We start from the raw sequence: 20,930 nt of genomic DNA, 5'->3' as shown, positions 1-20,930 counted from the left end.
CACCTTCCCCTCCACTCTTAAAAGGCAGCATCCAGGAACAGGGTTTGGCTTTTTATTGACACAAACACAAAAGGCAGCTTCGGTAATGGGGTGGGGTACACAGAAGCAGAAGTCGCACTTCACATCATGTAGGCCTCACTTAGACAATGAAGAGGCTGAGCCCTCCCCACCACCTCCCATTGGCAATGGCTGGGGCAATGACCCTTCTTAATTCCAGCTTAGAGAGCAGAGGGCGTGACACCCCTACCCGAGGAAGTCCCTGCTTTGGTTCTAGCGGCCCAGGTCCTGAACCCGCCCCCGCCCCCCACCCCCACAGTTTACTCCCCTGCTCCATCTCCCCGCCCATGTAAACAGAGCTTGGGGCTGAGTTGGAAAAGGTGCCTCCCTGCTCCAAGAAGGCAGGGGGCAGGGAGCCTCCCGTGACCGAATGGGGATGTGCTTTAATTTTTGCTTTGGTCCCAGAACAAGAAACAGCATTGCCTCCCAGGGCTCTGGCTATAAATGCCACACTTATCGGCAAGGCTGAGAAAACTCCCCCACCTCTTTCTCTTCAACTACTGATAGAGAAATGACAGCCTCAGAGACAGACAGGACATGGCAAGGAACCCCGGAGGCGAGGGGCTGCCCCCTCCCGGCCCCCAACCCCCGACCCTGGCACACACACAGATTTTTGGCAGTGTCGTGGGACTGGGGAGCAGCAAAACCCCAGCTCCACCCGAACAAGAAAGGCACTGGGGAGTACCGGGGTGGAGGAGGAGGTGTGAGACAGGGACCCCCCTACATACACAAGCACAGGTTTTCCATTGCTAAGGCACTGAGAACAAATCCAGAGAACTCAGTGAAGGGGGGGCTCTGCGTCCCTCCCTGGGGGAGCAGGTGTGATTCCTGCCCTCGTTGTAAGAGGCAACCTTGGTTAAGAGTGGCAGCAAACCGGGAGGTGGAAGAAACCCAATTGTGCTTAAGAAGTTGGGGACAAGAGGACGAGGCCATGCAACGAGGCAAGAGGGTTCACAGGTGGGCACTGGTCGGCCTGGGGTTGAAGGGACACTAGGGCGAAACAGGGACATGCTGGACTCACACAGATTGGCCCCATATCCTGAGCTGACATTTCAATTCTTTGGGGAGGCAGTGGGGCGGGGGCGGGAGAGGAGGGGGAGGCGGAAGCACGCAGAACAGGACGGGAAGGGATTGGCTAGCCTTGGCACGAAAGCAGCACAACAGGCCCAGGGAAAGGGTGGGGGCAGGAAGCAGCCGGTCTCCCTCTGACCCTCCCTGTCCCCTTGGCAGGGCCCAGACATCCAAGTGGTCACTTCCCACCCTCTTCAGAAGGCAGGAAGGAGGGAGGGGGCAGCCTCGGTTACAGAGAAAGAATAGGGCAGGGGAGAGGTCATCACCACAGAGACCTTGGGGAGAGAGAGAGCAGAGCATTATGACAGAAGACAAAATTCAGAGGGTTTGGCGGTCCACGTAAATGGCTTCCCAGCTTCTCTCTTCCCGGGTCCCAAGGGTCTCCCAGCCCCGCCCTAGTTCTCTTTCTCTGGCCCAGGTACCAAAAGGACTTTGCCCACATTTTTCTTCTCCTGCATCTGCTTCATGGCATCCACCACCTGGAGAAGAAGACAAGACCCTGCTCCCAGTGCCATCCAGCACCCCCCCATCCCGAGAGCCAGCCTAAAGGAGGAGGCTCTCCTCCTCCTCCCAGGACCCCCACCGCTGGGACCCCAGCCTCCCAGAGCCTGCCCAGGCCCTCTCAGCACAGCCACCACAGCCGCGACACTCCACTCACCTTTTCGAAGGGCCACACGGAGTCAATGTGGGGTTTGATGCGGCCCTGGTTGTACAGGGCCAGGAGGCGGGCCACCACACCGCTGACCAGCTCTACCTCGCCGTCCAGGTAGCCCAGGTGGTAGCCACACACGGCCCGGTTGGCCGGCAGCAGCTGCAGGGCTGTCACGCTGAACTGGTTCCACCACGTGCGCGCCAGGGCCATCAGGTTCCGCTTGGGGCCTGTCAGCAGGTTGGCCATTCCTGAGAGACAGGGAGGCCCGGCCCGTGAACCCAGGTGCCAGGCACATCCCTGCGTATCTGGACGCATGTTCATCAGCCCCCGAGGGGCCCCTTACAACCATCCACACCGTGCCAGGGTGTGCCAGGGCGTGCCAGGGTAACCCCTCGCCTGCAGGCGACCAGGCCCAACAAGACTCCAGCTAACTTCAAAGTGGTCCTAATCTTTACATATTTATTTTCATGTATGTGAAACAGATATTTTAATTTTTATTTTTCGATTATGATTTATATTCAATATTATTTGGTATTCGTTTCAGATGTATGAAACTCATTTTTTAAATGGAAATGCAGCTTGCCCAAGAAGCCCAGGAGGGTAAGACAGAGGAAGGCAGATATTGCATCGGGAATAATCCCCAAACAGCAGCCCAGAAAGAACACAGAATTTACTACGATTCACGTGAAAGGTTGTGAAGGAAAAGGACAGTAGCTGCGCCCCAGAGGCAGCGATCTGAATGCAATGTCCAGGCTGCCAACCTTCTTTTTCAAAAGATTTTATTTATTTATTTATTGCAGAGAAGGGAGGGAAGGGAGAGAAACATCAATGTGTGGTCACCTCTGGCATGCCCCCTACGGACCTGGCTCACAACCCAGGCATGTGACCTAGCCTAGGATTTGAACCTGCAACCCTTTGGTTCATAGGCCTGCACTCAATCCACTGAGCCACACCAGCCAGGGCCAGGCTTCTTCACTCACAAGCCTTGGGCCCCTATATCCGCTCTGCTTCCCCTAACTCCCCCTCTCTGTCCCTGCCACTGACTCACCGTAGGTGATCAATTTGCCCATGGGTTTGAGGAGGTTGTAGCCCTTGGCAGTATCCGACCCACCCAGAGGGTCCATGACAATGTCCACACCTGTCAGGGAATAAGGGGGCCCAGGAACAGCATTAGAATCCCCCAGTCTGGAAACCCCCTCTCTGGCCCATGCCACCCCCGGCCCTGACCCCACCTTTGGGGGAGATCTTCTTGATCTCATCCACATAGTCGGTCGTGTGGTAGTCAATGGGGTGTGTGACCCCATTCTCCTTCAGCACCTCATGCTTGCTGGCCGAGGCCGTTCCGAACACCGTCACATTCTCCACCGTCCGGCACAGCTGCAGGGCAGCCATACCCACACCCCCTGCAATGAGACATTTCGTAAGGAGGGGCTACAGAGTCCCCCAACCACCACTCTCCAGTCTTGCATCTCAAGAACTGAGCCCATCACCCTCATTTTGCCTGGGTTCATTTGGAGGCTTTCTGCCCTCATCTTATGTCCAATTTCTGTGGTTGAGAATTGGGGGAAGGGTGGCTGACTCGGAAGGGGCGCTGGGCGAGGGCACGTTGCTATGGATAGCACACCAGGCTGGACCTGGTGCCTGAATGTTGCCACAGCAACAATCCTGCAGAGGCCTTGGTGCCATAGGCCGAGGCAGCCCCTGTTCCCATGACAACAGTCCAGACATGCTGCAGAGAAAGGGCCTAGAAGAACTCGGGAGAGGTAAGGAGCAGGGCTAAAGGGAAGGGGCCTGTTACCTGCAGCCATGTGTACCAAGACGCTGTGGCCAGGCCGCAGGTTGCCAAAATCAAAGAGGACCATGTATGCTGTGATGTAATTGACCAGCAAGGCTGCAGCTTCCTCAAAGGTCATGGCCTCAGGCATCAGGAAGGTCTGGGCCGAGGAGACAGTCACCTCCTCCTGCCACATGCCCGACCGGATCAACACCATCACCCGGTCCCCAACCTTGAAGAATGGAAGAGGAGTGTGATTCGGTCACTCATTCATTCACCCACTGGCAGTTTATGATTTTATGTTGTGTACAAGGTCCTCTTCCTAGGAATGAAGTAGCAGCAGCAGCAGCAGCAGCCGTACAATTTACCTTTATTGAGTGCTTACCAAGGTCCAGGCCCTACTGTAAGTGCCTCACATACAAACATATAAACATGCCAGCTCTTTGAGGTAGATACTATCCTTAACTCCACCTTACAGATCTTACACTCCACTATTGTGTAAGGTCCCTGATGTGAAAAGCTTACAGTTATAGCAGCGTAGATGTAGTGTTAAAGACATCAGACTGCTTCTGTTAAAAAGAAAAAAAAAGGCCCCACTGTTTACTGGTGATGTGACTTTGGGCAAATAAATAATTACTTAACCTTTTTGAGCCCCAGTTTTCCTATCTGTAAAATAGGGCAGATGTGAGGGTTAAACAACAAAAAATCGTTTAGTGATTTTTTTTGGCCAAATGTGGGCCACATAGTGGATACTTAGTAGTGTTAGCTAATAATAATGACAACAATAATGACAGGAACAGTAGCTAGGAGGGGAGGTCACCGATCCAGTAACTGAAGGAAGAGGGAGAATGTGGTCAGGGCCATATCTCAGCACAGGTAGAGATCTTGGAGGAGTTAGGGCTGGGTGTGGTCACCTCAGGCAAAGTGTCTGAGTCAGCACTGGGGGCCCACTTTTACCCAGAGGTAGGGGGAGGGACAAGGAGAGCCATATCACTCCTCCCACCAGGAAAATCCTCCCTCTTAGCCACCTACAGGAGAGCCCCCTTTCAGGAAGGAAAGGGGGCAAACAGAACAAAACCCTAATCTGGGCATTCTCAGGGGAAAGGAAGGCCTCTCCTCCCTCTCTGAAGAGCTGTTCTGGGACAGCTCAGGTCTTAGTCCCTGCCAGGAATGATGAGAATTCTGTATACTAATTAGACTTGGGATCCACAGGGAAGGAGGTTGGGACTCCCACACACATCCTTTTTCATGTCCTCAAGGCCTCACATTCCATTAATGAGGAGGACTGAGGGCAGGCTGGGATCTTTCCCTGTAAGCACTTGATCTGTGATGAGGTCTGGGGGAATGGAAGCAGTCCACCCCAGGACTCAAGGCTAATAGATCCTGCAATCACCCTGGAGGACTGAGGAAAGTGTAGTGGTCAGATTGGTTGGTAGCCAGTCACAGATCTGGCCCAGAACTAGGCTCCCCACTTACCCAGACTAAATGTCCACCCCTCAGCCCATCATAGAGCTGGGTCGGCCCTGATATCAGGATGCAGGGCAGGCTCTCCCCACAGAACACAGCCTCTTACAATCAGATTCTTGCCCTGGACAGGATATCCTGTATTTACCAAGTGGAAAGTGTGGGGAGGGGAGATTAGGTGGGTGACCTTCAGCATCAGCATGACCTATGACTCCCCCCCACTGAAAAAAAAATTCCTCGTAGCACCTTCTCAAGAGGGGATTATTTAGAAATCAGTGGAAGGGGTGGGGCCACAGGCGAATGCTTCTCTTTAAAGAAGAGATGTCTGCATGCACAATAAATTCAAGAATTCCAGCTCTGGGATCCAGGACTGGCAGGTCTGGCAAGAGAAACGCGGCATCTTAGAGGCCTTCTGTGGCAGGGCCCTAAACAAACAACGTGCAAAGGCTCACCCCAGATCTCTGAAAAAGCTGGTCATTCGGAACTCTCGGGTGTCCAGGGTTGTAGCCAAGATTAGTGATAAACGAAAAGGAGAAACAGACCGGCAGAGCTAGGCCAACCTGCTGTCGGTGCCACACCTCCTTACCCCAGTCCAAATGGGCACCGCAGGGGTTTCTGAGGGTCCACCACAGGAAGGGGGAGGCAGGTACTGCCCACCGGATGGTGTCCCCAGGGCAGCCATGGGGGTTGTGACTTGGTGGCTGAGTCACGGAGTAGAAGAGACTGCAATCACCTGAGACGGAGTCCAAAACAAAGATCCAGAGACCCAGTCTCGACTCCGTCCCTCTACCTCACCCCAGCCACCACCAAAATCAGACTGGCAACCTAGGGCCAAGTGGGCCGGTGGCGGCAGACTCCCTCTCTTCCATGATGGGAGTGTCTCATTCTTTTGGCCCCGCTCTGGGAGGGGCCGCCTCACACACCCACAGACCACGGGGCTGCATGTGACTAGGGCTCTGGCACAGCCACGTGCCCCCGCCCAACTCCGTCTACACAGCTCCTCCAGCTCCCTTGAGGAACGAGGCACCAACCGTCATTTAGGGTCACAGACCACAACTACCCGGGGAGTGTTTGGTGGGCAGGGGTACAGGTGCGGTGTTGTTGGGGATTGTGTGTGTGGAGCCGGGGTGGTGGGGGTGGAAGGTCATTTCGCGCATGCGCGTGGGCGCCTTATTGTTTTCCCCCCACACACCCACTACCACCACTGCCGCTTCTGGGCGTCGGCCACAATTAAAAATGGTTGGGAAGGGGACAATAACTCCGTCTCCACCCTCCCACCCGCAAATATAGATTCAGTTCTCCACTAGCCTCAGAACCCAGGCTCCTTTCCTACTACGCCTTCCATGCCGGTCTATCCAGTCCAGGTCCGTGCCAGTTTCCTCTGCCCTGCCACACCCCCGGCGCCCGCCCACTCCTGCCGCACCACCCAGTGGCCCGCACAGTCCTGCTTTGGGCTGGTCCGCTCACCTTACGGTCGTCGACTCCCTCGCCCACCGCGATCACGACTCCTGCTCCCTCCATGCCTGGGGTAAGGGGCAGAGGCGGCAGCCGGTCGTACAGCCCCTGCCGGGCCATAAGGTCTGCAAAGTTGAGCCCACAGGCCCGGACGCGCAGCGTCAATTGGCCGGGGCCAGGGGCCGGGGGTGCGGCCGGCCGGCTCTGTAGCTTCACCTTGTCGTAGCCGCCGAAGCCAGTGAGCACCAGGCAGCGCAGCGGCGGCTGCGAAGGGGCGGCGGCCCCCTCCGAGGCCGTAGGTGGCTGGGCGTCGCCAGCTGCTTCGGCATCCGGGGGCTGGGAAGAGGCATCTTCCGCAGCCCCTGTCTCGGCCGCCGCCACAATAGTGGCCACCTCTGCTACCTCTCTCTCCGCGGACATGACTGGGACTCCGGATCTTCGCTCACAGCTGGACCGAGTGTGCACAGCTGGGGAGGGCGGGGCGCGCGTCGGGAGGAGCTGCGGCTGCGGACTCGGAGCCGTAGGGGCGGGGGACGGGCCCGGGGGCGGGGCCTCGCGCGGCCCCTTAAAGGGCCAGGGCCACAGTTCCCGTGCTGCGGGCACGTGAAAAGTGGAGATGAGGGTGGACTGCGGACAGATACATGCGAGGGCATTCTATGAGGCATGTAGATCGCGATTTAATTCACATTCTTATTCATAATAAGCCTTGTGTAATTTAAAAACATGTTAAGGAGCAGTCTGAAGGACGACCCTAAAACCTGAGCAGACATCAGATCTCTGGGGAGCCAGCCGCTTGTGGACCGGAACCCAACTAAGTTGTTCCTCAGACCCTAACTGTACCCATTTGTGACCTGTTTCGTGTGGTCTCTAGCACTGGCAAACTTGGAGCAGAGAGATTGAGTCGTTAACACTTTCCATTTGATTTTGTTTGTTAAAGCACAGTCTCTCAATTTTCTCTTCTGTAAAATGGTGAAAATGTTGCTTGGTAAAGGGTAAAGATAAAATTAAATCGAGTATCCTAGATTCAAAGGCGCGCTTTTAAAAGGTAAAAGATGTCATATAAACGCAAACAGCGGCTCGATTATTGTTAGATTTCGATCAAGCCTTAAATAACTTAGAGCTTGCCTCTGGCTCCAGCAGGGCTGTGACTGGGCAATTGGATCTGCCTCTTCTTCACTCCCCAACTCCGTCTCCCCGTAGTATCCACCAGAGGACGCAGCTCCCCCAAAACTTTTCACCCTGCTCTTGGCTGAAGAAACTCATTCTTGCCTCCCCGCTAGTCCAGACCCGCCGTTAAGTCAAGATAGCCCCAGACTAGGCCATCCGTTGCCATGGGGACGGAAAGCCCTGACGTCACCACTTTCCTGGTGGGAGTATTGGGAGTTTGGACCCTCCTGACCCCAAGGCTCCCTGCCGGGACATGAGCATGGAGGAAGGAGACAGAACCCAAAAGGCTCCCTCCTTCTACCATCTCGTGCCCCTCCTGCTCAGGAAGTCGATGGTTTTCCCCGCGCGTGTCCGCACTAGCACACCAGCGTGCCCGCTCGAGCAAGCAAAAGGCCCGAGCTGCGGGCGCTTGCTGATCCCACCCTACCCTTCAGAACTTCGCCCGAGCTCCCCCCGCCCCCACCCGCAAAGAAGTCAAATCGAACAAATAGCCCGACTCGGTCTGCCCCAAACCGGCAAGGGCCCCTGGGATCACAAAAGCCCACTAAAATCTTGCTCTCAGGCCTTGGTTTCCAGGGGGTCCCCCATCCCCCCAACTCCCCTGAGCCCCGCCTCCCTGGCGCGCGGGCGGGAGGCGGGGCCAGGGGCGCGGCCGCCGGGCTGGGGGCGGGGCAGAAGGGGGCAGCGTCCCGAGGTGGGGGCTCGGCGCGGGCCCGCGAGATGCCGGTGTCGGCGACCCGAGTGGCTGCAGCTGCAGCGGCGGGGGAGGCAGCAGCGGGACCCAGGAGGGGGGCTGCGCCGCGGACCGGCGCGTAGCCGGGACCATGGAGGGCCAGAGCGGCCGCTGCAAGATCGTGGTGGTAGGGGACGCGGAGTGCGGCAAGACGGCGCTGCTGCAGGTGTTCGCCAAGGACGCCTACCCGGGGGTGAGGGACTCGCGTCTTGGCAGGGGGGAGCTGAGGCCGCGGGGTTGGCTGACTGGCGCCTGGGGCAAGGACAGAAATGGGTGTTGGGGTAAGCAGGGACGAGAGACAGGGGCTCAGGACCATGGGGTGGTGTTGGGGGCTCTGGAAGGACTGCAGAGGATTGGGATGGGAGGAAGTCAGGATCAGGGTGAGATGAATGGGATTTGGGGGAAGCAGAGGATCCCAGAGCGGGCGCTAGCGGGGTTTCTGAGGTCCTGGGCATCGGAGAGGGGGAAGAACTAGGGTCTGAAGGGGCTGGAAGAGGGTCTGAGAACCTAACAGATTCCCTGAGGGACCGCTCCCAGGGTCTCCCCTTTGCCCAACACCAGCCAACTTGTGTCCAGGGGCAGGGCTGGACGGAGTGTGGGAGTGAGGAGGGCATCTGTCTGGGGTGCAGACTGGAGGATCTCATCTTGACCAATCCGTGTCTGCAGAGTTATGTCCCCACTGTGTTTGAGAACTACACTGCGAGCTTTGAGATAGACCAGCGCCGCATTGAGCTCAACATGTGGGACACGTCAGGTAACCAACTCTCTGGGGTCACCCTGACTTCCAGGGTGACCCCACCCTGACCTCTCCTGTGGCTAGACCTTTAGGCTTCAGGTCAGTTCAGCCCATACATCTACTTCTAGGTGGAAGGAAAATCCATTTTCTGCTTAGAGCCAGGGAAACTGAGGCAGAGAAACTAAGGCATATGGTTTCTACATATGTCAGAAACTTGCTGACATATGTAGAAACCATGCCCTGAAGGATAAAAGCCCAGTATCCAATCCCTTCTGCTGGATTCTGCCTACCTGGGAAAGTTGAGAGAGAATGTTTGTTTTTTTAATTTGGGAACATGTTTTTTAGGAGATTGGACTGGGTTTCAGAAAGACATTTAGAATTTCTTTGGGTGTGGGAACTACTTCTCCAGACTGAACCATAGAAATTTGAGATCAAGTCCCCGGAGGATGGGAGAGCGCTCTGTCCCTTGTCTGAAAAGGAGGAGGGTTTTTATTTTTATTCTGGTCCCCTAGAGGTCATTACAAGATGTCTGTCAAAGCCCAGGAAGCACATGCAAATTTTTGTGAGAATGTCAAGAGATTTCATGAGCTTTCAATCTTTTTCTGAAAAGATTGAATGATTACTTTTTGAGAAACCCCTATGGAAGCAGAGAGCTGTTTTCTGCCATCTAACCTCCCTTCTGCCTGTCCCCGACTTGGAGAAACAGACTCCTTGATGGGTATTAATAACTGCTCTTTTCTATTCTCTGCTCCTAGCGTCTCTTGGCCAGCAATGCTAAGGTCTCCCCATTCCCTTCCAGGCCTTCCCCCCACTCATGACCCTGACCTGCCCTCTCCCCGCTGTCTTCCCTCAGGTTCCTCTTACTATGATAATGTCCGGCCCCTGGCCTACCCTGATTCAGATGCTGTGCTCATCTGCTTCGACATTAGCCGACCAGAGACACTGGACAGTGTCCTCAAGAAGGTGGGAGCCTGGGGAGGCAGGAAACTGGGGAGGTGGGGAGACAAGAAACCTCGTTCCCGACGTGCCTGACGCAACACGAGCCATCAGCTGGAGAGTGTGTGAAGCTCTCGTGTTTCCTGGAAATCAGTTCTCGGAGCTGGATAGGGCATCTGGGGGCGATGGGGGAGAGGAGGGAGAGGTACTCAAGAGATTTCTTAGCCACCCTCCCCATCTCCTTGGGCGTGGGAGCCTCCCATGGGCAGGATGAGAATGCTGCTCCTGGAGCTCAGGAAGGCCCTGTGGTCTCCTCTCCAGGCCCCTGTTTCCATGATAAAAGCCCGTGGTGAAAGGACAGAAGTCAGCTAAGGCAGCCCCAGTTCCCAGGTGGGGGAGGGGAGGGCTGAATCGGTCTGTTCCCAGGAACAAATTTGGGAAAGAGGGTGGGAATGGCCAAGCTCCAGGCTGGCAGACACTTCATGGCCCATGAATGAGAAGCAGGGCACAGACTGGACAGCCCCACCCGGGGCCCTCCCTTCCTGCTCCTTCTCGCACACCCGCACCCTGCTCCCAGCCCCAGCCCACCATTCCCACCTCCTCTTCACACAGGACAGTGCAGAGTGGTGTTGGTTTCTGCATGCCGTGAGGAAGGGCGGCCTCCTAGTGTGGAGCACAGTACACCATGCGCCTCCTTCTACCCCTCCGTAACTCTGTCTTCTTTCCCCAAATAGTGGCAAGGGGAGACTCAGGAGTTTTGCCCCAATGCCAAGGTTGTGCTGGTTGGCTGTAAATTGGATATGCGGACCGACCTCACCACACTGAGGGAGCTGTCCAAGCAGAGGCTTATTCCTGTTACACATGAGCAGGTGGGACCCTTGACCTTTGACCTCATCCCAGCCTAGATCTCCCACTTGGGACCCTCTCTGTTTCTGATTTGAAAATACCCTATTTTGTTCACCCCTTGTCCTGGCCTCTGTCCTCTGACCTGATGCCTTAACTGCACGCCCCCCCCCCCCCCCCCCCCCCCCCCCCCCCCCCCCCCCCCGCCCCCCCGGCCACCTTGCTGAGCTGCAGGCTACTCCTCATGACTTTCTTCATCTACTCCACCCATCCAGGGCACTGTGCTGGCCAAGCAGGTGGGGGCCGTGTCCTACGTAGAGTGCTCCTCCCGGTCCTCTGAGCGCAGCGTCAGGGATGTCTTCCACGTGGCCACAGTGGCCTCCCTTGGCCGTGGTCATAGGCAGCTGCGTCGTACTGACTCGCGCCGTGGACTGCAGCGATCTGCTCAGCTGGCAGGACGGCCAGACCGGGGGAACGGGAACGAAGGCGAGATACATAAGGATCGAGCCAAGAGCTGCAACCTCATGTGAGGAGCAGGGAAGGGACAGAGTGGCAGGAGGGGTGGTACAGGGCACACTCGTTCCCCTGCCTGCACCCTGGCTTCCTGGCCTCTTGACTGGCTGGGACTTCAGGGCAGGCTGAGGGAGCAGTTCTCCTAGGCAAGGGGCCCAAAGGCAGAGGGTGCCACCAACTCCCCCCAAATCATCATGCCCCTCCTCTCTACAGGAAGTTGAGGGAGCTAGCAGGGCCAGCGTCTGGGCCAGGAGCTGAGATGGGGCAGGGGGTTAGGGGAGCTGGCATGAAGTGGTGACCTCGGTTGAGACTCAGCGTATGCAGGGTGCCTTCCTACCCCACCCCAGACCCCATATCCTGGTCCTGGCTTTCTTCCCTAAGAAAGGTGTCCACTCCAGGACTTTCTGCTTCCTCTCCTCTCACTTCTAGAGCTGTTCTCACTCATCCTAACCTCCAGGCAAAATGCAGTAAATTACAAAGCAAATTGAGAAGCCCCTCCTCCCATATACCCACCAGTCCTAGCTCCTTCCTCCCTTCCCCCAACAGTCCCCAAATAAAGCCCATGTCCATGGAAAACGGCTGTGGCTTTAGTTTTGTTGCTTTCAAAAAAAAACAGTCTACCGATCTCTAGCAGCAGGAGGGAAAGTTAGACTCCAGGAAGAACTGGCTCACAGAGAAGAAGCAGAGGAAGTCATGGGTTGGATCAGAAGCGTCCTTTTAGGAGAGGTGGGGAAGTGAGATATGTTGGGATATTCATCTTAGTTAATGTCCCAGGTGATCCTAAAGCCATCGGGGGATTCTGAAGTAGACTGATGTGTAATTCGTTACTCCTGCCAGTGCGGGAGGGGGTTCTGCTGAAGTGGTCCAGGCCCTTTGCTCACCATTTCTGTACAACCCCACCTTGGAGTCTTCTAGTGCCTTGGGAGTGGGGGTAGGGAAGGCCTCAAAAGCCTTCACATCACAGAAGCTGGACCTAAGCAGAGTGAAGTTTGCTGGGGAGACAGAGGTTTCATTCTGGGGTCTCCTCAGAGTGGGGCTGGGGGACAGGGCTTCTCATCCTCCTTCCATTCTGAGTTCCTTAATGATTTTGGAGGGAGCATCCTCTGAGTTTAGGGTCACCCCCCAGGCCCCTAGAGAAAGAAAACTGGCGGAGGGGCCAGCCAGAGCGGTCGTGGTCAGGAAAGACAGTGCTGGTCTGTTTCGCAGGAGTCTGGTTTCACATTGTCCTGTATTCCCTCCCTGGCTCGGGTCCCACTGGCCTCTTTTCGGTGACATTCTCCCCCAGGAACCATCCCGGGCCCTCCCCTCCCCCAGCCCCAGACAGTTCTTCCAGACACACTCTGGGAGAGAACACAGACCCTCCCCTCCCATCTTCTGGTCTCCCCCTTAATTCACAGCCCATCCCTCCCTCATTCATTCAGCAAATACATACCGAGCACCAACTGTGCGCCAGACACTGGCTTGGGCAACTGAAAGGACCAGTCTCTTTAATCTGGGGACCAGTCTGTCAGGAAAAAAAGGTGCCCCAGGTGTGACAGCACCTAGGTGGTAGGAGCCAGTCCTCTGAGCCAGGGCCTGAGGATTGAAGAGGAGTTTGCCAGGCAGGAAAAGGGCAGGAAAGGCACTCAGGACAGAGGGTAGAGCATGTGCGGACACATGGACATGAGATAGAACACGGCATGGTTGGGGCTGCCGTGGGGGAAGGGCAGAAGGCAAGGCTGGGAGGGGACTTTAAGGCCAGTGCAGGGCCCACAAAAGAACCAGGGCTTTCTTCTGAGGAGGTGAGGAGGCACTAGGGATTTCAAGCAGAGAATGAAGTGGCCAGATTTGATTTTTGGATAGATGGTTTATCTGGATGAGGTGATGGGCACTGGGGGATTTGGCTCTGAGATGTGTCATTTAAAATCTCTTCTCCTGCCCCGGCCAGTGTGGCTTGGTTGGTTGGGCGTCCTCCCAACAAGTGAGAGGTCACTGCTTCCATTCCAGGTTGGGGCATCGACAACAGGCAACCGATCAATGTTTCTCTCTCTTTCTTTCTCTCTGCCTTCCCTGTCTTTAAATACATAAAATCTTCATAAGTAAGTAAGTAAATAAATAAATAGCTTCTTCATTCCCTAGGGCCCGGCCTTGAGTGGAAAAGAAATCCGTGTCCACTCCTGGCTCCTCAGACACCCCTTTCCCTCCTACAGGCCCCTGTCCTGCTCCATCTCAGCCAGTCTCCTCAGGGATTCTGGGACAGCTTCAGGGGATGGGGCACCCCACCCTCTCAAACTGTGACCTGGTGAGAAGCTGACCCTGGCCCTCTGCAGGGACCTGGGTTGAGGGCACTGGAAAGGGCTGGGGTTCCCAGGCCCATCTCTCAGCGTCTGGTCCCAAAGGACTAACTCCTCCCCCACAGGGAACCATCAATTTGGAATTTTGAGGATATGCGGCTTCTCTTTTCTTTTTTTTTTTTCATTGACTTTACTTGTTAGAATTTTAAAATTTCATTTAATTTTGTTTTTTTTTCCAAAAGATTTTTATTTACTTATTTTTAGAGAGAGGGGAAGGCAGGGAGAAAGAGAGGGAGAGAAACATCAGTTGGTTGCTTGGGACCGAATCCACAACCCAGGCATGTGCCCCAAACTGAGGACTTTTCACTTTGCAGGACGATGTCCCATCAATTGAGCCATATGAGTTGGGGCTCTTTTTATCGATTTTAGAGAGGGTGGGGGAGAGAGAGAGAAACAAACATCAGTTTGTTGTTCTACTTATTTATGCATTCATTGGTCGATTCTTGTATGTGCCCTGACTGGGGATCGAACCCACAACCTTGGTGTATTGTTGGGAGGATGCTCTAAGCAACTGAGCTGTCCAGGGCCAGGGCCTCTCTTCTCCACTTTGGACTTTGGTACAAAGCAGGCTCCAGCCTGTAACAGTGAAAGTGCAGTATTTGTGCCCCTCTCTACTCCCAGCCTCCCTCTCCTGCCATGGTCGGGAAGGCAAATGCATTTCAATATCCGCTGAAAGCAAACATAATTAGGAAGATAAATCAGTTGGAGGAGCCCCCAAAGTTTAATACATTTCCAACACCCCTGGCAACAGATTTTGGTCCCCTCCGTAGGTCTTGGTTGCAGATGTTGTATTTCGGGGGAGGGGTTGTGCCTCTGCACCGAGGAGCCCAGTGGGTAGGAGGTGGCAATGGGGCTGTTACCAGGTCCTCAAAGCCCTTGCAGGCTGGAGGGAGGGAACCTAACTCCCACCCCCACCCCAGCGGTAGGAGTCAGACTCAGCTTCCTCCTCTGCAGCTGTTTCCCCCGCAAATGAGACACCCGTTTGGGAAACAATGTAGCCTCGTTAATCACTTAATGAAATAAACAACTAATCATGCTGTGATGCTTCCAGTGTCTCTTAACCTCAGCAATCAGCCCGTCCAGAAGGGAGGAGGGAGGAGGAAGGGCTGGGGCAGGGGCTCGGGCTGGGTCTAAGCCCTGAAATGCTTGAGCTAACGGAGGGTTATCTTGTGATGCCAGCCTTCCCAGGAGGGACATGACCGTAAAGAGCTTAAGAATTGGAGGCAGAGGTTCGAGAGCGTGGGTCTCAGCTCTTCCCCTTCCTCTCTGGGGAGCCTCTGGCAAGGCCCCCGCGCCTGTCTGAACCTCAGTTTTCACATCTGGAAAAAGGGAGCCAGCGCCACATCGACCTTGTGTTGTTGAGGAAGATTCAGTTGAGAAAGGATGTAGAGAGCTGTTTGACCCTCAGTGAGGGCTGAGCTGATGACAACCTTTATTTTTTTCGTAACATAGACACCCAGTGCTTCGGAGCTGGGCCTGAGGGAATCGGGAGAGGCTTCTCGCAGGGGGTTCCTGTTCAGAGGCTGGAGCAGGGCGGAAACACAGGAAGGGGAGGTGGCTGTGTCTTGTGGGCACACCTGTCCTACGGACTAGAGCAAGCTGTTGTGACTCCTCCAAAGACTAGGGCTTTTTTGGTCCCCATTTTTCCAAATGCTCCTCATTACCTTTTCTGAAGTCCCTGGGTGAGGACCCCATGTTGCCATGGTGACCCCACCCCAGACAGACTGGTTCTGAAGGCTGAGGGAGGTGGGAAGAAGGGGCCCTGCCCCCGAGGGTGCCGTTGGACACCAGCAATCACACACAGCTCTCTCCTCTCTCCGCCAACTCCACACTCACTTCCCCTGGAAAGGGGTTCCGCTCTTCCGTGGCATCCCCCCTTCCCTATGTCGACAAAAGACTGTCTGCACACTCCAGTCCCTCTCCCGCCTCCCCCTGCTGGGTTCCCAGCCCCTTTCCATCTCTCTAGTCAATCCCCTACTCCCTCTCCTTGAGGTTTGGGGGTGAGGCTCTGAGAGGGGGAGACTCCAACTTGAGGCTGTGGGGTGATTCACAAGCAACTACGTCCCAGGAGCCAGAGAAACAAGAGGGACACGTATGAAAGTGCTCCTACCCCCGAGAAAATGCCTCTGCTGTTGACTCCTAAATAACAGATGTCTGTCTGCATATTAATGAGGTTGGACGAATAATTGGTGAGTTTTTCATTCAGTGTCAGAATGAACCCAGAGGCCTTATGTTCATGCACATAGACACCCACTCACCAACCGCCCGTCCCGCTCTGCCCTCCCCCCAGAGCACAATGAGACAGACACAGATGCTGCCAAGCTTGACCCGCAGAGGGAAGGGGCAGGCAGGGACCTGGAGGGACTTCAGCAGGAGGGAGACCTCCGAGGTCTGGGACTGGGCTCGTCAGGTTTCTCCCTCTTGATTGCCATCTCCCCAGGCCCCCGGGGGCAAAAGCTTGTATTTGTGAGATTTTGCCACTGTGCAGAAGGGGCCCGGAGGAAGGTGGGAATCTGGGGAGGCAGGCACTGCCTAGGGGAGAGCAACGAAGCAATGGCTTCCCTCAGTGAGCTTGTGCCTCCCGAGCCCGGAATCAGCCAGTCTCTTGCCCTGCTTTTCAGCCCCTGTGCCAGGGTGGGAGGTGGAAGAACAGAGGTTTGGGAGTCGGACGGGTACCACTTACCAGCTGGGTGCTCTGGTACAAGTTACCTGACCTCTCTGGGCCTCTCACTCTCCTTGTCACTAAGTGCACCTACATACCATGCAGTATCGAAAGGACAAAATGAGATCGTGCCATGTGTCTGATTTAGTGTTTGGTTTGTAATAGGTCATGACACATGTGTCCCCCCCCCCCCACATACATACCAAGATGGTTTGAAAATTGCTACCTCTCTTATCAGACCCATCCTTGTTAGGGCAGGAGTTAATCAGAAGTTTAGTAATTACCCTGGCTGCCTGGAAACTGAGAGGAAGGGATAGAGAGGGACAGGAATAGAGAAAGAATAGGCCACAGGAGAGAAAACTGATGGAAACGAGGTCTGGAATAGAAGGAAAGAAACCTCAGAGATTGCCCTGGCTGGTGTAGCTCAGTGGATTGAGCACAGGCCTGCGAACCAGAGGATCACGGTTTGATTCCCAGTCAGGGCACATGCCTGGGTTGCAGGCCAGGTCCCAGCAGGGGATGCACGAGAGGCGTCCATTCATTGATATTTCTCTCCCTTTCTCCTTTCAATAAATAAAATAAGGGGAAAAAAAAGAACGAAACCACAGAGATCAAGACCCCCTGAGCCAGGCAGCTGGAAATGGGGTGGGGGTGGCCGGCAGGTGCAGTGAACACTGGGACAAGCCTAGAATCTAGACTAGATTCCAGAAGCCCCAGTTCTCCTGTGAACTCACTGGTTCACTGTGGGACTTTACTTAGCAAGTCCCACCCACTTGCAGCAGCTCAGCCTCCTCATCTGTAAAAGGATGGGGTTGGTTTGCTCTCTAAGGTCCCTTCTCATTGTTTGAGAGTCCTCGTGGGCTGGGGGAACAGAGGGGAGGGGAGGAGCACTTGTCACCTCCCCACTATGGCCTGTCAGTCACTCTTGCTTTTGTCTCTTCTTTCCTTTGGTAAATGGATCTGCTGCGCCAGCAAACAACTGTCCATTGTGTCCTAATGAGGGACGAGCAGGGAAAACCAATCACTTATGATGCAAATGAGCTGCGGCTGCAGCCTCACTCCCCCTCATTCCACTGAGTGCCTCTCTCCCCCGCAGACCCCAGTGCTGCCCCATTGGGCCTCTCTGCCTAGCCCCAGTTCCCGTCTGGTCCTAGAGGAAAACGGGGGAGGCCCTTCCCATTGTCACTCATTGTCTCTCCCTGCAAGGAGCCTCAGCCCTCACAGCCTTGAGAGGCCCAGCTTCTCCGTCCTCTCTCTGGGCAACTCAGTTTTTGTTTTTAACTGAAGTGAAATTCACATAACATACAATTAGCTATTTTGAGCTGTACAGTACCACGACATTGCGCGCTCTCACCGGGTGCTGCAGCCACCACCTCTCTGGGCTCAGGAGTTCTGCCCTCTGCCCATCTGCACACGCCACGGCCTCCAGAGTGGCACAGGGCAGCCACTGAGGCCTTAGCCAAGGTCAAGGAGTAATGGAGGCTGGTGTGATAACAGCTGAGAAAAGTCCACAGCTGGCTTGCGGGGAGGGGACAAGCCCTGCACTTTGGGATGGAGCCCTGGGAGAAGGCTTGGGCTTCGGTGGGAAGGGAAAGCCCATCAGTGCCTTTCTCAGTGCAGGCCTGGCAGTATCTTTAGGAAATGGCCTCTTGAATTCCTATGGAGATTTCTTCCCCCCTTAAGTTCTCTGGCCTTTGGTTAGACACCAGATCTTGGCTTCCATGGCTCTCAGAACCTCTGTGGGCTTGGGGATGATCCCACTTTGGAAGCTGCAGAGCACCCTAAAACATCCCTCACAAGCCCCATGCCTCCATGAGAGATCTGCCCTCCCCCGCCCCAGGGACGGGATTCACGGAGGGGAGATTTTCTGTCTACTTGGCACCAGTTTATTCCAGAGTCCTATAACCCAACAGCTGGGAAAACCCACGTACGTTGTCATTTGAGTTTCTCTTGCTAATATACAATACCATTTGGTTTTGTGTCATTTTCAAGAGAAGATGGCAAACATCTGCTTACCGGTGTGTCTATTACCTTCAGATTCACCTTTTTCCCCGTCTCTAACCTAGAATGTGCCGTGATGCTTTAAAAATAAATAAATAAACAAACAATCAACTCCTCTGGAATTAACCAGTGCCAACCTCTACAGCATTGCAGAGAGAAAAAACTTCATAGGGTCACGAACTTCCTTTTATCTTCCCCAGCCCCTGCCCTCACTCAGCAGAGCCCACACTCCCTCTCTCCCAGACAAAACACAGTCCAGACAATATAATGAAGGCATTGCCATCTGTGGCAATGAATGAATAGTCCCTAATGAATAGGGACTCCTGGCCTGGTTAGCCCCAGGTCTGCCACCGATTCACTAGGTGACCTTGGGCAACGGCCTGGCCCTTAGTTTCATCACCTATAAAGTGGGGATAACAATCCTTTACCCCAACCATCTGGGAACAAGTTGAGGCGGGAGAAATAATGGCTGTACCGGTGCTTTGAACTTGCAAAGAGATGATCGTGAACATCATAATTATATCTGCAGTGATGGCGACAGCAGCTTATCTGTCCTGAGCAACCAGCCCGGAGGTGGCCTTGCTGGAGGACTCGTGGGTTGGGCAAACTGACCTTCTAAGTCTGGGTGGGTATTGTTTTGATTAATCACAAAGGGGCAGGGTTCGTGAGAGGCAAAAGAGAATCGAGGAGCAAATCTGTTACGTGTGGGCTGAAGAGAGGAAGGGTGATTCATTGTTGAACATTTAGATCTTTTATATTATTTTTGGAGTGAAGCGGGGTCCTGGAAAAGTGGAAGGGAATGACCACTCCCAGTGGGAGAATGTCGAATATGGGTTGTTTACCAGGGACCAAAGTTTTTGAGGGCGGGGCCAGCAGTTGGATAAACCCTTCACTCAGTGAAATCATTCATTCTTCCTTGAACTTACTCATTAAGAAAATACTCATTGGGTACCTAGTAAAGAATCTGCTAGGAGCACAGTGGGGTTACAGCTAAGGCAAAGTGGTACTAATCCTGCCCTAAGGACCTTCTAGTCGGATAGAGAAATAACTTACCAAAGGGAGAGAGTGTCATAAATAAGGCAAAATTCCTGCGGTGTTCTGAGTGGGGAGGGGTTCTGGCCCGGAAAACCAGGGGAAGCTCTGTGGAGGAGGGAGGGTGGGTAGGGTGTAGAGATGGCAGAGCAAAACTGGCTCAGTACAAGATACAGTGTGAGCAGAATCTGTAGGTCCCCATATTTATTGGTCAGGGTGCCTGAAAGGGAGCAGCAGGCAAAGTGTGGAGGCGTTGGGTTTGGGCTTTGGAGGCAAAGTCTGGGGAGATGGGGTGTGTGGGTCAGAGAAATACATCCTTAGAAGACCCTGCTCTCTGGATCGGGTGCTCCCTCCCACCCCATTCTGGCAAGTGGGATTCTTACTTGGGCCTTCTGAGATCTCCTGGCTTCCTTTTCACCTGGCCAAATCCTTCCCAAGCTCCAAGGGCCAGCTTGAGATGCTTCACCCAGAGGTCCCCCCCCCAGCAGGCAGAGCCTGGCCCCACCACACAGCCCCCAAAGGGCTTCCAAACCAGAAGGCACAATTCTGCAAAGATGTTCCGGAGCTTTCTTGCTTCACCCATTGAATAGTAAGCAATTTGAAGGCCAGAAATGGTATAGGGAGCCGTTTCGAGTGGCGTGAAAATGTAGCTCAGCTCCCACGTGGAAAATCAGTGGGGATCCAGTTGGCACACAGGACCACGGCCACGGAGAGCTTTTCCCATGGGGAATCAGGCCTCCATTGTACCTAGGCTGCTATGAGACTTGCTTTTGCTAAAACTCCCTTACCCTGAATTTAGGCAGAAAGGGCTTACTGTAACTTCCAAAAGTCTGTGATAACCTCCCAAGTATGGAGTATAACCAGTTCAACCACTTTTCCCCTTGGTCTGCAACATCCTTTTCTTTGAAGTAGTTAGCAACATTCTTTCCTTTGTTATCCGTGAAAGGTAATCACCTGCAGCAAACCTGTGCATAGTCAATGAGGACCATCCTCAGTGTACTGTGCCCAGAAAAGCAATAAAAGCCTGTCCAGGCAGGGGCCAGGGCCCTCTCTCCCTCTCAGAGTGGCCATGCCCTCCCTTTTTCTCCATAAGACTTCTGTAGTCTGTGTGAATTTGTACGTTGCAGCCACAACACACATGGATCCTGCCGGCCAGGATCCACACCAGAATGGATCCTTCCTCTCTTCCACAGCCCTAGGGTGTACACACACTTACACACATGCACAGGCTACCACAGAAGTGGGCATGGGTGCTCCCCCTCAATCATTGAGCTTATTGTTTTTTTAAGTTTATTTATTTATTTTTAGAGAGAGGGGAAGGGAGACAAAAATCAATGCGTGGCCACCTCTCACACTGGGGACCTGGCCCACAACCCACTGAACCGTCCCAGCCAGGGTCCTTCCCTTTTGCTTTAGTCATCTCCTCCCACTGCCTGCTGTTGTCCTCTTTGGGTCTTTCCCATCACACGTCTATGGGTCTGCCTGCCTCTCTTCTCCCCTC

At 54.5% G+C, this 20,930-nt stretch overlaps 2 protein-coding genes across 2 annotated transcripts; one reads left to right on the top strand and one right to left on the bottom strand.

Moving 5' to 3' along the window:
- Window positions 1–32: 32 nt before the first annotated feature.
- On the bottom strand, window positions 33–6,971 carry VAT1 (vesicle amine transport 1). The gene is made up of 6 exons (XM_037033281.1): window positions 6,486–6,971; window positions 3,579–3,786; window positions 3,013–3,183; window positions 2,829–2,918; window positions 1,787–2,028; window positions 33–1,607 (listed from the first exon to the last, which is right to left on the bottom strand). The coding sequence occupies exons 1-6, from the start codon at window positions 6,891–6,893 to the stop codon at window positions 1,524–1,526; spliced, it is 1,203 nt and encodes a 400-aa protein (XP_036889176.1). The 5' UTR covers window positions 6,894–6,971; the 3' UTR covers window positions 33–1,523.
- Window positions 6,972–8,334: 1,363 nt separating this feature from the next.
- Window positions 8,335–12,016, top strand: RND2 (Rho family GTPase 2). Its single transcript, XM_037033462.1, has 5 exons — window positions 8,335–8,566; window positions 9,040–9,127; window positions 9,963–10,072; window positions 10,780–10,914; window positions 11,164–12,016. The coding sequence occupies exons 1-5, from the start codon at window positions 8,465–8,467 to the stop codon at window positions 11,416–11,418; spliced, it is 690 nt and encodes a 229-aa protein (XP_036889357.1). The 5' UTR covers window positions 8,335–8,464; the 3' UTR covers window positions 11,419–12,016.
- The last annotated feature ends 8,914 nt before the right edge of the window (window positions 12,017–20,930 follow it).

Source organism: Sturnira hondurensis, unplaced genomic scaffold (assembly GCF_014824575.4).
Source record: "Sturnira hondurensis isolate 20B ecotype Veracruz unplaced genomic scaffold, ASM1482457v3 Scaffold0021632, whole genome shotgun sequence".
Taxonomy (NCBI): Eukaryota; Metazoa; Chordata; class Mammalia; order Chiroptera; family Phyllostomidae; genus Sturnira; species Sturnira hondurensis.
Note: the sequence above shows the minus strand (reverse complement) of the source record. Positions and strands in the feature narration are given on the sequence as shown.